Source organism: Phycodurus eques, chromosome 17, assembly GCF_024500275.1.
Source record: "Phycodurus eques isolate BA_2022a chromosome 17, UOR_Pequ_1.1, whole genome shotgun sequence".
Lineage (NCBI taxonomy): Eukaryota > Metazoa > Chordata > Actinopteri > Syngnathiformes > Syngnathidae > Phycodurus > Phycodurus eques.
The window spans coordinates 4,290,220-4,306,905 of NC_084541.1; the positions used below are offsets into that span (position 1 = coordinate 4,290,220).

The 16,686-nt window shown below is 41.5% G+C and overlaps 1 protein-coding gene across 1 annotated transcript; it reads left to right on the plus strand.

Moving 5' to 3' along the window:
- Positions 1-1,984: 1,984 nt before the first annotated feature.
- LOC133416353 (centromere-associated protein E-like) lies at positions 1,985-15,852 on the plus strand. The gene is made up of 6 exons (XM_061703203.1): positions 1,985-2,137; positions 8,893-8,975; positions 9,169-10,424; positions 11,759-13,870; positions 14,141-14,875; positions 15,847-15,852. Exons 3-6 carry the CDS (start codon positions 9,762-9,764, stop codon positions 15,850-15,852), a joined length of 3,516 nt encoding a protein of 1,171 aa, XP_061559187.1. The 5' UTR covers positions 1,985-2,137; positions 8,893-8,975; positions 9,169-9,761.
- The last annotated feature ends 834 nt before the right edge of the window (positions 15,853-16,686 follow it).

The following is a 16,686-nucleotide window of genomic DNA, read 5'->3' on the forward strand; positions in this document are numbered from 1 at the left end:
AAAAAAATGTGTCCATGTCATAAGTGGCATAATAAATCAGTCTTAATAGGGGACTGAGTTAGTATTTATTTATTAGATTGTATTGCATCTGTGGTCCTCGATCACTGTATTTATATAATGACAAGGTTAAATGCCCACATCCAATAAAGATCTCTATCTATCTATCTATCTATCTATCTATCTATCTATCTATCTATCTATCTATCTATCTATCTGTCTATCTGTCTGTCTGTCTGTCTGTCTGTCTGTCTATCTATCTATCTATCTATCTATCTATCTATCTATCTATCTATCTATCTATCTATCTATCTATCTATCTATATACAAACAACTATTCGCACTCACATTCACACCTATGGGCAATTTAGAGTATATGTGTGTGTATGTGTGTGTGTGTGTGTGTGTGTGTGTGTGTATATATATATATATATACATATAAAATATTTGTCTCCAGCCGAACTGTCGTGCTTGTGTGTGCGTGTATATAAGAGGAGTGTGCAAGTAGGAAGTGCATTGTCAGACAGGGGCAGGGCTACAAAACATCCGTTCACAAAACAGGAGTGGTGGAAGGCTATATTGTCCCATCCGAGCCGTCTCATTCGGTGAAATCAGCCCACTGAAATGAGTAAAGTGATGAGACGTTCTGTGTATCAATTGTGGTAATGTCCTAACGTCCATAATGGCCCCTCTACGAAAACCGCTCTCAATTGGTGCAGAGGAGGCAGGAATTGGGAGCACTTACAAACACTGCAGTGAGATAAAAAGAGTTACAAAACAGTTGATATAGTTGATGTATCAAATAAATCTCTACAATTAGAAATAATTTCCCCAGATTTATTTTTTCTGCTTCAGAAAAAAATATTTGTAATGTAACGATAACAGGACAAAAACATTTTTTTTCCCTCAGGAGCTCCTTCAGAAAACAGGATGACAATGATGACCACCATTTTGGGCTCATGTCAGTCGTGGTCAGTTTTCCACAAACTGAGATTGCATCACATAGGCTAGAATGACAACACTAAAGACACTGTGTAAGACCTTTTCCTAGGTTTTTTGACTGGCTATTGAAAAAACAATAACAAACAGTATGAGTCGTTAGTCGTAAAAAGAGTATATATTTAAGTAGGATAATACCATATGAAAAACATCTTTCTTTTTTGTTGTAGGTTAAGAGTAGTTAAGATTTTTGTAACTGTGACTATCCTATCCATCTATCCATCCATTTTCTGTACCGCTTATCATCACTAGGGTCAGAGCGTGATGGAGCCTATCCCAGCAATCTTCGGGCGAGAGGTGGGGTACACCCTGAACTGGTCGCCAGCCAATCGCAGGGCACACATATAAACAAACAACCATTCACACTCATATTCACACCTACGGTCAATTTAGAGTCGCCGATTAACCTACTATGCATGTTTTTGGGATGTGGGAGGAAACCGGAGTACCTGGAGAAAACCCACGCAGGCACTGGGAGAACATGCAAACCCCAGACAGGCAAGGCCAAAAACATGCATGGTAGGTTAATTGAAGACTCTAAATTGCCCGGAGGCGTGAATGTGAGTGCGAATGGTTGTTTGTTTATATGTGCCCTGCGATTGGCTGGCAACCAGATCAGGGTGTACCCCGCCTCCTGCCCGATGATAGCTGGGATAGGCTCCAGCGCTCCCGCGGCCCGTGTGGGGATAAGCGGCTCAGATAATGGATGGATGGAGCTCCAATTTGTATTTAAGTATTATTAAAAGATAGTAATAAGTACCACACAAATTGTTTTTTTAATGTATTCAACGTACATGCATACATATAGGATACAGCTTATGTGACGTGAGAATGTTAAGATAAATACTGACGTACAGTATGGTTTGAACATCAACCCATGAACAGGCTTATCAGCTTGAGACCAGAGAGAGAAAATGATGTTTAATCTCACAAATGTCACAAAGTATCCAGTTACACAAACACATACTGTGTCACATCTCTGTCACAGTCAAACTGTTAGGAAGGAAAACTGGGCCAGTTTGCCTTATCTTAACAGGTCACAAATTTAACCAACCTCTTTCAAAGTTAATTTTTATGGACGTTTTGGATTTTTCTACACAATTTAAGACAAAGTACTTTTGAGGTTGGTATGCAGTCTGAAGTAAGTACTTGACGGTATATTAAATGTGCACTATGTCTGATTTTATTCTCGTCTGTGATCTCATTGAAAATAGTTGTAATTTGTGATATGGAAAAATTAATCATGAGCTTAATTACCACTTTGCCTCTTCTTTGGCGATGCCTACTTTTCTCTCAACATCAAAAACACCACTTAAACCCATTTAACATTTTGCTGTTTTCTGCAAGGGTTGAAAAAAATCTATAAGATTTGTATGTAATGGAGAAAAAATGTTTATTGCAATAGTGTTTGTCTTGCCTTCATTTGTAGAGTAAGGGAGGAGAACTTGTAGAAACCAGAAGCTTTTTATCGGATGGCATTTGTAATGCAGCTCACGCTGAAAATAACCAACATTTAGCTTTAGTTTAAATGGATTTTTTTAAATATAAGTATTAAAAGTCAATCATAAATATATGCCTAAATGTTAAATACAGTATTACGTAAATGTTAAATATATAGCTAAATGCTAAATGAAAATACATCTATATATAAAGCTGAAATCTAAATGTTAAATATATGTCTAAATATAATCTTATCAAATTTGGAATATATATATATATATATATATATATATATATATATATATATATATATATATATATATAGACCCCCTTATATTTGTTCAATATAAGGGGTCTACTCAACCCTGTTCAAAAGCCAGGTTTTTGTATATAAAATAATTAGACCAAGATGAAAAATTTCTAAACAAATAACTCCCCCCCCCTCCCATTTTTTTTTTTAACCAGTCCTGTTCGTCTGTTAGGTCAAGCAGAATGGAGACTGTATCACATTTATGACGGAAAAGTTTGACTGCGCAACAGTTTTTTTATACTGCCACTGTGGTTCTTCTCTGTATTATGATGGCTCGTAATTGAAAATTTCAGTCAAACAGAACAAGGTTTTATGGAGGAGTGACAGAAAGAAAAAGGCGACGACAGGGGGAAAAAAGTTGTAAACTGTAAGAAAAATAATAAGAAAGACAAAATCATTTTATGCATTATTATTTATCATTATTTAGCTTCTTTATACTGACGTTTATTATACTTATACTGTGTTTTGTAGCACTGTGGGCCCTTGAGTACCACAATTTCAACCCTCTGTGTGTGCTACGCATATTGTAGAATTGACAATAATTGTACCTTGTACGCGGCACGGTGGCCGACTGGTTAGAGCGTCAGCTATATACATTTAACACAGAGCGTCAGAATCGGAGACTCTAAATTGCCCGTAGGTGTGACTGTGAGTGCGACTGGTTGTTTGTTTATAAGTGCCCTGCGATTGGCTGGTAACCTAATGCCCGATGACAGCTGGGATAGGCTCCAGCACGCCCGCGACCCTAGTGAAGGAGAAGCGGCTCAGAAAATGGATGGATGGATGGATGTACCTTGTACCTTGTACCATAATCAGCGTCACACTGGATTTGAGTATTGTATGGGGCAGTAGTGATACACCCTGTGAGGGAAGAACAGGACAGTTGTAGGATATGACAGGACAGGGACAGGAGGGGAAGAGCAGGACAAGGGTATTGGAGTAGGAGTGGCCCCACACCAAGCGATTGAGTCCCAGGGGTGTGTGTCTGCGGACTCATGCAAGTACATTCACCGACTACTCACATGCACAATAAACAGCAGAGGTGTCCTGGAATTGTTGTGCCAGCATAATGGGGGCTGAGGGTCTCTGGCGCTTTGGGGCGGCTCCAAAGCGCCAGAAAAAACGGACACCCGGAGGAGAACACCTACCGCCGCCCCACCAGGTGTGAGAGAGATGAACCAAATCGGGAGGGAAAACTCCACTGTGGCAGAGTAAAACTGTTCCGGCATAAAAGGGATACAGATCCTCCTTTGTGGTTGACCTAACAGGACAAAAATTAAATTCGGTAGGAAATGGTGTACTACTATAATACCTTACTAGGTGAGAGTCTTTCGTAGTATTGAAGCAGGGGTTTCCAATGAGTGTAAAATCCATCTGGGCTTCCTCTCAGAGTGAATTTAATTTTCTCTAACTTCAGGAGAAATAAATGCAGCCACATTTTTTAAAGGTGGGTGGGTGTGGAGATTTCCATGAGAGAAGGATCCTCCTCCGTGCAATCAAGGAAGTAACGGCAATAACATTGTGGCATGCATGCTCGAAGTGGCAAGATTGTCAGGAGACCTAGCGAAGATGGCTATATTCAGAGACGGATCGATGTTTATGGCTAGTATATCGGCTATGGACTTGAAGAAGAAATGCCAGTCTTTAACCAATTTAGAACAGGACCAAAAAATCTGACTTTGGTTGCAAGAGGAATGGGAGTACATATCACAGGTTTCATCACCTGTGTCTGGAAATATTCTGGAGTTTATGTTTATTGTATTGAAGTCTATGAAGCACTTTAAATTGAATAAGTGACAACCTAGCACCGCTAGAGGAAGAATTAACAGCCCCAATGGCTTTCCACCAACATTTTCTTTTCACTTTTGCAGGCTTGAGGCGACTTCTCCTCTCTATGAATATTTTTCCAGTTTTAGAGAAGATTCTCTCAGATGGAAGTGATGTGGCCACAATGAAAAGCTTGTTAGCCATGAGTTTGCTAAGCTTGGGGTACACAGGCAGCTGACATTTCCACCACTTGAGAGGATGTTCATTTTTTGGAACAAGAGGGTCATCTAGGTACGCCTGCACCTCCATGACAGGGTCTGTTGTGGGGTTCTGAGTTGCCACTGTTCCAGCTACCTGCTCATAGAGCTGGGAGATACAAGAATGGGATGGGAGATAAAACAATTTTATTATGAGATTGTGATATTAGACTGAAAAAACTGATGAATTTCTGCCATCCTTACTTCCTCATGGAAATAGCTCCAAACAACTGATTTCTGAGCAGCACTGCCTGCTCCTTCCTCTTGGACGGGTTGCTGGATGGCGTCACTGCTGCTAATTCTTGGTGTCTTGCTACTGCAGTTGATACTCTTTGAAAAGTCTTTTCTGCAGTTCTGCCATCCATGAATGGCCATCCTTTTGAATCTTGAGTCAAGCGCAGCAGCTCCCGCAAGGATGTGGTTGGATTCCATCACCCGAGGCTCTCTGCATTCGGCTGGCCAGCAGTATTACTTTGGGCGCAGTCATGTAGCTAGTGTGAAAAAGATAAATGTTATTATAACGATACAATTATAAAGTTATACCAACAATAATACATACTTTGATGTATGACACAGTATCTTTTATGGATGAAATATTCATAATTTAGTATCAGGTAATTTGCATGCATGCTATAGAAAAACCCCTGCTCGTGGTGGAGGGGTTTGTGTGTCCCAATGATCCTAGGAGCTAAGTTGTCTGGGGCTTTATGCCCCTGGCAGGGTCACCCATGGCAAACAGGTCCGAGGTGAGGGACCAGACAAAGCACGGCTCAAAGACCCCTTATGATGATGTAATAAAATGGACTTAGGTTTCCCTTGCCCGGACGCGGGTCACCGGGGCCCCCCTCTGGAGCCAGGCCTGGAGGTGTGGCTCGAAGGCAACCATGGGGTGCACAGCCCGAAAGGGTAACGTCGGTCCCCCTTCTCATGGGCTCACCACCCTTGGAAGGGGCCCTAGGGGTCGGGTGCAGTGCGAGCTGGGCGGTGGCCTAAGGACCTTGGCGATCCGATCCCCGCCTACAGAAGAGCTGGCTCTAGGGACGTGGAATGTCACCTCTCTGGCAGGGAAGGAGCCCGAGCTGGTGTGTGAGGTCGAGAAGTTCCGACTAGATATAGTCGGACTGGCCTCCACGCACAGCTTGGGCTCTGGTACCAGTCCTCTCGAGAGGGGTTGGACTCTCTTCCACTCTGGAGTTGTCCACGGTGAGAGACGCCGAGCAGGTGTGGGTATAGTTATTGCTCCACGGCTCGGCGCCTGTACGTTGGGGTTCACCCCGGTGGACGAGAGGGTAGCCTCCCTCTGCCTTCGGGTAGGGGGATGGGTCCTGACTGTTGTTTGTGCCTATGCACCAAACAGCAGTTCAGAGTACCCACCCTTTTTGGAGTCCTTGGAGGGGGTTCTGGAGAGCGCTCTCGCTGGGGACTCCATCGTTATGCTGGGGGACTTCAATGCTCACGTGGGCAATGACAGTGAGACCTGGAAGGGTGTGATTGGGAGGAACGGCTCCCCCGATCAGAACCCGAGCGGTGTTCTGTTATTGGACTTCTGTGCTCATCACGGATTGTCCATAACGAACACCATGTTCAAACATAAGGGTGTCCACACGTGCACTTGGCACCAGGACACCCTAGTTCGATGATCGACTTTGTGGTCGTGTCATCGGACTTGCGGCCGCATGTTTTGGACACTCGGGTGAAGAGAGGGGCGGAGCTGTCAACTGATTAGCACCTGGTGGTGAGTTGGCTCCTATGGTGGAGGAAGATGCCGGTCCGACGTGGCAGGCCCAAACGTATTGTGAGGGTCTGCTGCGAACGTCTGGCGAAATCCCCTGTCAGAAGGAGTTTCTAACTCCCACCTCCGACAGAACTTTGCTCATGTTCCGGGGGAGGCGGTGGACATCGAGTCCGAGTGGACCATGTTCCGCGCCTCCATTGCTGAGGCGGCCGACCAGAGCTGTGGCCGTAAGGTGGTTTGTGCCTGTCGTGGCGGCAATCCCCGGCATCCCTCACCGGACACCAATGGTGAGGGATGCCGTTAAGCTGAAGAAGGAGTCATATCGGGCCTTTTTGGCCTGTGGGACTCCTGAGGCAGCTGATGGGTACCGGCTGGCCAAGCGGAATGCACCTTTGGTGGTCGCTGAAGCAAAAACTCGGGCATGGGAGGAGTTCAGTGTGGCCATGGAGAAAGACTTCCGGATGGCTTCGAGGAAATTCTGGTCCACCATCCGGCCTCTCAGAAGGGGGAAGCAGTGCACCATCAACACTGTGTATAGTGGGGATGGGGCGCTGCTGACCTCGACTCGGGATGTTGTGAGCCGGTGGGGAGAATACTTCGAAGACCTCCTCAATTCCACCGACACGGCTTCCCATGAGGGAGCAGAGTCTGTGTTCTCTGAGGCGGGCTCTCCTATCTCTGGGGTTGAGGTCACCGAGGTGGTTAAAAAGCTCCTCGTGGCAAGGCTCCGGGGGTGGATGAGATTTCCTCAAGGCTCTGGATGTTGTAGGGCTCTCCTGGTTAACGCGCCTCTGCAATATCGCGTGGACATTGGGGACAGTGCCTCTGGATTGGCAGACTGGGGTGGGGTGGTGGTCCCCCTTTTTAAGAAGGGGGACCGGAGGGTGTGTTCCAACTACAGGGGGATCACACACCTCAGCATTCCCTGGTAAGGTCTATTCAGGGGTGCTGGAGAGGAGGGAAGTTTAATGTCAGATTCGGGGATAAGATCCTGCCCCGAGTGGAGGAGTTCAAGTATCTTGGGGTCTTGTACACGAGTGAGGGAAGAATGGAACGGGAGATTGACAGGCGGATCGGTGCAGCGTCTGCAGTGATGCGGACTTTGTATCGATCTGTTGTGGTAAAGAAGGAGCTAAGCCGAAAGGCGAAACTCTCGATTTCTGTGGATCGTGACAGAAAGAACAAGATCCCGGATACAAGTGGCCGAAATGAGTTTTCCTCCGCAGGCTCTCCCTTAGAGATAGGGTGAGAAGCTCGGTCATCCGGGAGGATCTCAGAGTAGAGCCGCTGCTCCTCCACATCGAGAGGAGCCAGATGAGGTGGCTGAGGCATCTGATTTGGATGCCTCTCGGACGCCTCCCTGGTGAGGTGTTCCGGGCACGTCCCACTGGGAGGAGACGCGGGGACGACCCAGGACACGCTGGAGAGACAACATCCTTCGGCTGGCCTGGGAACGCCTCGGGATCCGCCTGGAAGAGCTGGATGAAGTGGCTGGGGAGAGGGAAGTCTGGGCGTCCCTGCTAAAGCTACTGCCCCCGCGACCCGACCTCGGATAAGCGGTAGAAAATGGATGGATGGCTATAGAAAACTACCGCTGACCAGTTGAACTACATGCCTTTCTGCACTGAGTTCAACAGTGACCTCTTCAAATGGCTTCAAGAGGGTGCATATCTCCTGCAATGTAGTCCATTCTTCTGGAGATAAAGGGTGGACAGGCGCATTGGTGACGGCCAGAGTGCAGACAATGGGGTTCTTGTTGGCGAGGAAACCATGAAAAAGAGAGTTTTCCGGTTCTCCTGCTTTCTCCTCTTATTGCAATACAGTGAGCTTTCCCACGATATCACAATCATTATTGTACCGTTAGATTAATACCATGATAAAACCGAACCATGAGATATAGATATCGTTACATGCCTAATAATGGTCCGATGAAACCAAGATTGAATTTATTGGGCATAATTCCAAAAGGTATGTTTGGCACAAACGCAACGCTACTTATCACCCCAAAAAACATACTTACATTGAAGCATGGTGGGGGCACCACAAGGCCCGTTTTGCTTCAGCTGGAATTGGACCCTTTGTGAATGATGAGGGAAATACAAACAGTTCCAAATACCAGTCAGTATTAGCACAAAACCTTTAGGCTTCTGCTCGAAAGCAAAAAAATCCAAAAGATAATTTCATCATCTGAACTTTTGGGCGGGTGGGGTAAATCACTGGCACTTCCAATGGTGGCAGTTCCGTGCTGACTGTGATTGGTTAATTCTGAACACAGCCAAAGGGTGTGGATTTGTGCAAGTTTTTTTTATGTTTACTTCTCCACTCTTTGAGCTGATCTTATTTCTGTATATATTCTATATTTATATTCTATATTTGCAACTTCCTAGGTCCACACTCTTCTGTTTACATGCGACCTCCACCCACCAGAAATTCCATCTTGGAGCGAAGATATTTAGCGAGGCGGGAGGAGGTAAGAATGTTTGGGGGAAAGGAGACGATCGTTCCTCGATGATGTTATTTCATGGAAATGTCTACTAACGATGTCATTGATGTGTGTCACAAATGAACCGTCTGTGTGGCTGAATTATTACTATCACCACAAATGTCTACTTTATGCTTTATATTTCAAGTGGGATTAAATTAAACTCTTCATAATTTTGCAGATGCAAAGACGATCGTGATTGGTCTATCCCAAATGTAACAGATGACCAAGCAGAGAAAAAAAACGAAGAATTACTGACACAAAGACCACAAAAATAGTCTGAAATGGAGATGTCTTCCATTTCTCATCCAATGCCGGATACTGAACAACTTTGGAAAATAACACAAGGAGGTAAACATGAACTCGAGTTCCTTAAGACAAAAGTAAGGAAGCAGCAACATGACATTGAAAGACTAAAAGATGAAAAACATGACCAGGACCTCCTTGTAAGAACTTTAAGATTACAAATGAAACATTATACTCAGAAACTTGAGATGAGCAAAAAGACAGCCATGAAAGAACAAATGCATCTTCAGAAAATATTGACTTTCATCAACAAAGAGATGCAAATTTTGAGGGGTCAACATAATGAGATTAAAACTCAACACAATTTAGAATTGATTAATTTTTTAAAGTCAAAATCAGAGGAACACAAGGAAGGCCTCACTGAACATAAACACCAGATAAAGCAGCAGGTGACAGGTGGCTGTATTCAAAGCCTAATGACTAAAAACTGGAAAACAATTATTGCCGCAAAGGTACGCCAAGGAATACATGCAGAAAAGCATAACACATTTGAACCAAGAGTTAAACAGAAATGGAAAAGAAGTTTTACAATTTAAACATGAAATTAAGCACATCACTAACGTGATGACTGTCATTGTCAAGCATATTGAGAAAATTTGGCCTCAAATGCAAAGACATACTCAAATACAAAAAGCTGCATCCACAGGAATTAAACTAAAAGAAATTGTAGAAAAATACAGCATGCTGGAAAACAATGGACAACAACTGGGGGATATTATAAAACATACAGTAAATACAAGAAAGCATATGGAAAAAGACAAGATCACACTGTACCCAAAGAACAAAGTGAATGCTAAAATACACAAAATATTTATTGAAGAAAAAAGACTTAGAAAGCACTTGGCAAGAAGATTGAATGCTAAAGAATACACAAAAAGAAAAATTAAATGCATGAGATATCAAGTCAAAAAAAAACATCAAGAACTTGATCAGCGACTACAAAGAACCATGAAAGAGAGGGATGAATTAGAAATCCTCAAGCTAAAGTTGCAAAAGCAAAGAGATGAGCTTGATGAAAAACAGAATGATTTGATGCAAACAATGGAGACAATGGCTAAACACTGCTGTAGAGGTGCACAACACGTGCAAGTGCACGTCAATGAGATGACGAGAATGAAGTCTGCTAAGAGGGTAAGTCTATCTGTCTGTCTTTCTGTCTGTCTGTCTATCTATCAATCATTTCATTATCATTTTATCTATTGTATTTATTTATTATTTATTCAGAGTTTTCAATTACATCCTCCTCGCAATGATTCTGAGGACTACCTGTATGTGTGTCTTGTGCGGCATTTGATACTGTTGACCGCAATAGCTTAGTAGCTCGGTTAAAGCACCATGTGGCCATTAGTGGTGGTGCTCCTGATTTGTTTAAATCCTTATCTGGCACGCTGAATTGTGTGTGTGAGCCTTGGTAGTTTTTAGTCATGCTCTGATCTGCTGTCTTATGGGGATCCACAGGATTAAATTTTAGGGCCACTGCCCTTCTCTTTGTGGTTGCTACCTCAGAAAGCATGGGATTTCTTTTCATTTCTAATGCTGATGATAGTCAGATTTATATGCCACTTAATAAAGACGCCTTTTACTTAAACCTTTCCTTAATTGCTCTTATTGTGTCTCGAAGACATTAGAGCCTGAGTGGCCTTGAACTTGTTCAACATTAATGAAAAGAAAACCAAACTAATGTTGTTTGGTCCCAGTGGCTCTTGTAAATACACCCCATTGATTTGGACCCCTTGCCACATTTTGTGAAGCCAACAGTCTCAACCTTGGGCTTTAAATTGGACAGTGATTTTAAATTGGATCTGCAAATTGGTACGGTAGTGAAGTCTAGCTTTTTTTTCATGGGAGGGAGCTGGTCTGCCTCTCTTAGCTGCTGTATCCCAACACTCCTGCCCCGTACCTCAGGCAAGCTGACCAGCTGTTCCTGGAGGTAGTGAAGTAAAAGCGAAAGCTCAGAGGGGATAGTGATTTTTCAGAGGGGATAGTGATTTTTCTTTTTTCTTTCGCTGGTCCCAAACTATGGAATGACCTCCAGTGCACATTAGAAAAGCCCTTTGTTGTCCATTTTTAAAACCTGCCTTTTAAAAACAACCAATTTTTATTCCTTGGTGTTAAACACAGCAAGAGACTTGAGCCAATATTGTGTCATTTGTTTTTATTGGTTTTTGCATTGTTACGGTTTATTTGTTTTATCTTTGAAAAATAATGCAAATATTAATCGCTATTACAACGTATGCCCAGGTTTTAATTTGTGGTTTAAATATAATAGTAGCTTTTCAATTTTCCTATGTTTTTTTTTTACCCTTAAAACGATGGTGAGAAACGGCACAGATTTGTAATTGGGTAAGAATGATTCATATAATTAACTTCTTGCAGTGTAGCAATTACCTGTACATTGTGTTTACTGTTGACAAAACCTTGAATTAAAAATAATAACAAACCAAAACATTCTTTTTTTTGTAAAGGATAAAATGAATTTGAAGAACCCTCAGTTCAGCAGATGGAAATATAAAGACCCTCCAATAAACAAATTAGACGTGTTTCCGTCTAATGAAGAAGGCCAAAATGAAACATACAAAGAAGTCAAGGATGACACACTTGTACCTAGTGACAGACCAAAAACTGAGATGAAAATGATTGAAGAAATACTTATGGCTGAATTAATAAAACAAAGGGAACGTACTGAAAATGAGGCATATGAACTCAGGGTGAAAGAAGAAAAACTGAGAAAGACAATAGAAAATTCTATGGATGATATGAAGGGGAAGAATCAGGAGGTTAACAGACTCATAATGGATATAAATAATTTGCAAAGACCAAAGACTCAAACCAAAGATTTCCTTTCAAAGGAGGAATACAATGAGGATACAGAAAAAGAATTAGATCAGAGAAACTATAAAAATAAACATTGGGGAGACTTATTAAGTGACAAACATAGGAAGGAAGAAGAGAAAAAGGTGCCTAAAATAACTCAACCTGTGCAAGAAATTTACAAGTTCAACAGTTTAAGGGAGGATGTACGAAGAGAGAAACAGCAGCTTGATGGCAAGGATCAAGTAATTAAACAAGAGCTACAAGAATTAGAGTTGCTTGAGACAGAGCTTGACATTAAGAAAAAACAAAGTGAACAAGCATTAAGAAAACTGATGAGAAAATTCAAGGCTATGACAATCATCTGGTTTAAAATGAAGCAAGAAAGAGGATTAATGAATGAAGAGACCAAAAAGAAGGAAAAAGAGTTTGGCAAAATGCAAGAAAAAATAATAAAAGAGAGGGATGGCTTGGAACTTCTGAGGTGCAAACTGCAACAGCAAAAGGAATTGTCTGAGAAGCGACATAGAAGTACTGAAGACTTAACTGTTGTAATTAGTGGATGCAACAATTTGAGGATTAAATATTTGGAAAGTATGAAAGTACAAAACGTATTTGGTAAAACAAATAAAGAACAAATTAGTTCAAAGGTCAATAAATACCTCATTGGTATCCATGACATCATGCAAAAGATCAGCATACAATTGGAAACGATTCGGAAGAAAATGGAAATTCTGGAAAATGCAAAGAGTCATCTATGCAAACAAATAGCATGTCTCACTACTTTTAAAAGAGAAAGCAAGACTCTGACATTTGATGTGAGGATGAAAAAAGAAAGGCTTATGATCCCCTTCAAAAAAGAAATTCATGAAATGCTTGACATCAGGAAAGAAATGCAAATACAAAAAATAGAGCTTGATATTAAACGAGAAAGCCTGAAAAGAGAAACCAAAGAGGCTGAAGTGTTAAAGTCTGAATTGGAGATAAAACAGAAACACAAACTAAACCTTTTAAGAAAACTCAGTCGAATAGAGCAACACAATAAAAAAAAAGATGCTGAGATCAAATTAGAGGAGAAATCCCTCAAACGGGAGACACGGAAGCGGCAAAAAGAGCTGAATCGGCATCTGGAGAGGGTTATCAAAGAGATGGATCGTTTGGAGATCCTGAAGTGGAATATACAAAGATGCCAGAAAGAGTCCACGATGTCGATGGTCACAAAAGTCTCCAATCAGAGTCAAAACAACTGTGACATTATTTCTAAATATATGGAGATTCATGCAATTATGAGAACACACTGTGAATATATGACCCAAACAATTCATGACATCAAGCAAAAGATAAGTAAACAGCAGAAAATCACAACGAACACGAAATATGAAGTATCACACATACGTTTTGGATTGAAAAAAGGAAATGAAATTTGTCATTTAAAGAAAATAACACAGGAAGTCATTGAAATTATAAAGAGAAGAAAAAATGGGCTGGAATTGTTGAAGTATGATTTAAACAAAACTATGGCTGGCATACAGCTACAAATTACTTTTCTGGAGAAGAGAAAAGAATTAATGAAAGAAACAACAAATGAATTGGAAATCACAATCTGTGAGATCAGACACAATAAAAAAAATCTCTGTGGAAGGAACCAGCTGGGTAGTGTGCTAAAATACATGGTAAAAAAAAGAGAAGACCTTATTGAAATGAAAGAAGATGTTGACGCTAATACGGACAGAGTGGGCAATGAGAGGGAAAAGTTACTTTCAATGAAGAATAATATTGATGTTGAGAGAAGACTAATTATTGAGAAGAAGAAGCTGGCACAATTGCAGTCGGACTTTAAAGTATGGGAAGATCACCAAATGACAAACATACAATCACTAGAAACAAAAAAGACCAATCTCCAGGTGGTGAATAAGAAGAAACATGAAAACATTTACAAGAAAGTACGCAAATTCGAAGCCAACAAGGATGACGTGGAGAAAGTGTCAGTTGCGTTGAATAACACACTTGAAAGCCTTGATCAAACGACTGGCCAAGTATTAAAACATACCAAACTGTTGCAGAGGGAAAGGATCAAGCTGGAAGGTCTGTTGTCAAGCATGGTGAAACAAAAAGAAGAATTTGAGGAGAAGAGGGAACATTTTGAAGCTGTTGTGGAAAGAGTCAGCAAAGAAAGAGAAAAGGTCATTTCAATAAAAAATAATGTTGAGGCGGATAGAAGAAGCCTTGCCATTGAGAAGGAGATGATAAAACAACTGCAGTCTGACCTGAAAGTCTGGGAAGATCACATATTGACAAACACACAATCACAAGAAACAAAAAAGACCCTTCTCCAGGAGGTGAATGAGAAGAAACTTGAAAATATTTACAAGAAAGTACTCAAATTGAAAGCCAACAAGGATGACGTGGAGAAAGTGTCAGTTGCGTTGAAGAACACGCTTGCAAGCCTTGATCAAACGACTGACAAGGGATTGAAATATAACGAACTGTTGCACAGGGAAAGGATCAAGATGGATGGTCTGTTGTCAACCATGGTGAAACAAATAGAAGAATTTGAGGAGAAGAGGGTACATGTTGAAGCTGCGATCGAGAGAGTTAGCAACGACAAGGAAAATGTCATTTCAATGAAAAATAATGTTGATGCGGATAGAAGAAGCCTTGCCATTGAGAAGGAGGAGATAGAACAACTGCAGTCTGACCTTAAAGTCTGGGAAGATCACTTATTGACAAACACACAATCACTAGAAACAAAAAAGATCCTTCTCCGGGAGGTGAATGACAAGAAACTTGAAAACATTTACAAGAAAGTACTCAAATGCGAAGCCAACAAGGTTGACATGCAGAAAGTGTCAGTTGCGTTGAAGAACACGCTTGGAAGCCTTGATCAAACGACTGACAAGGGATTGAAACATACCAAAATGTTGCAGAGAGAAAGGATCAAGCTGGATGGTCTGTTGTCAACCATTGTGAAACAAAAAGAAGAATTTGAGGAGAAGAGGGAACATGTTGAAGCTGCGATGGAGAGAGTCAGCAACGACAAAGAAAAGGTAATTTCAATGAAAAATAATGTTGATGCGGAGAGAAGAAGCCTTGCCATTGAGAAGGAGAATATAGAACAACTGCAGTCTGACCTTAAAGTCTGGGAAGATCACTTATTGACAAACACACAATCACTAGAAACAAAAAAGACCCTTCTCCAGGAGGTGAATGAGAAGAAACTTGAAAACATTTTCAAGAAAGTACTCAAATGCGAAGCCAACAAGGTTGATATGCAGAAAGTGTCGGTTGCGTTGAAGAACATGCTTGCAAGCCTTAATCAAACGACTGACAAGGGATTGAAATATAACGAACTGTTGCACAGGGAAAGGATCAAGCTGAATGGTCTTTTGGCAACCATTGTGAAACAAAAAGAAGAATTTGAGGAGAAGAGGGAACATGTTGAAGCTGCGATGGAGAGAGTCAGCAACTACAACGAAAAGGTCATTTCAATGAAAAATAATGTTGACGCGGATAGAAGAAGCCTTGCCATTGAGAAGGAGAAGATAGAACAACTGCAGTCTGACCTTAAAGTCTGGGAAGATCACTTATTGACAAACAAACAATCACTCGAAACAAAAAAGACCCTTCTCCAGGAGGTGAATGAGAAGAAACTTGAAAACATTTACAAGAAATTACTCAAATTCGAGGCCAACAAGGATGACATGCAGAAAGTGTCGCTTGCGTTGAAGAACACTCTTGCAAGCCTTAATCAAACGACTGACAAGGGATTAAAACATTCCAACATGTTGCAGAGAGAAAGGATAAAGCTGGATGGTTTTTTGGCAACCATGGTGAAACAAAAAGAAGAATTTGAGGAGAAGAGGGAACATGTTGAAGCTGCGATGGAGAGAGTTAGCAACGACAAAGAAAAGGTCATTTCAATGAAAAATAATGTTGATGCGGATAGAAGAAGCCTTGCCATTGAGAAGGAGAAGATAGAACAACTGCAGTCTGACCTAAAAGTTTGGGAAGATCACTTATTGACAAACACACAATCACTAGAAACAAAAAAGACCCTTCTCCAGGAGGTGAATGAGAAGAAACTTGAAAACATTTACAAGAAAGTACTCAAATGCGAAGCCAACAAGGTTGACATGCAGAAAGTGTCGGTTGCGTTGAAGAACACGCTTGCAAGCCTTGATCAAACGACTGACAAGGGATTAAAACATTCCAACATGTTGCAGAGAGAAAGGATCAAGCTGGATGATGTTTTGGCAACCATGGTGAAACAAAAAGAAGAATTTGAGGAGAAGAGGGAACATGTTGCAGCTGCGATGGAGAGAGTCAGCAACGACAAGGAAAAGGTCATTTCAATGAAAAATAATGTTGACGCGGATAGAAGAAGCCTTGCCATTGAGAAGGAGAAGATAGAACAACTGCAGTCTGACCTAAAAGTCTGGGAAGATCACTTATTGACAAACACACAATCACTAGAAACAAAAAAGACCCTTCTCCAGGAGGTGAATGACAAGAAACTTGAAAACATTTACAAGAAAGTACTCAAATGTGAAGCCAACAAGGTTGACATGCAGAAAGTGTTGGT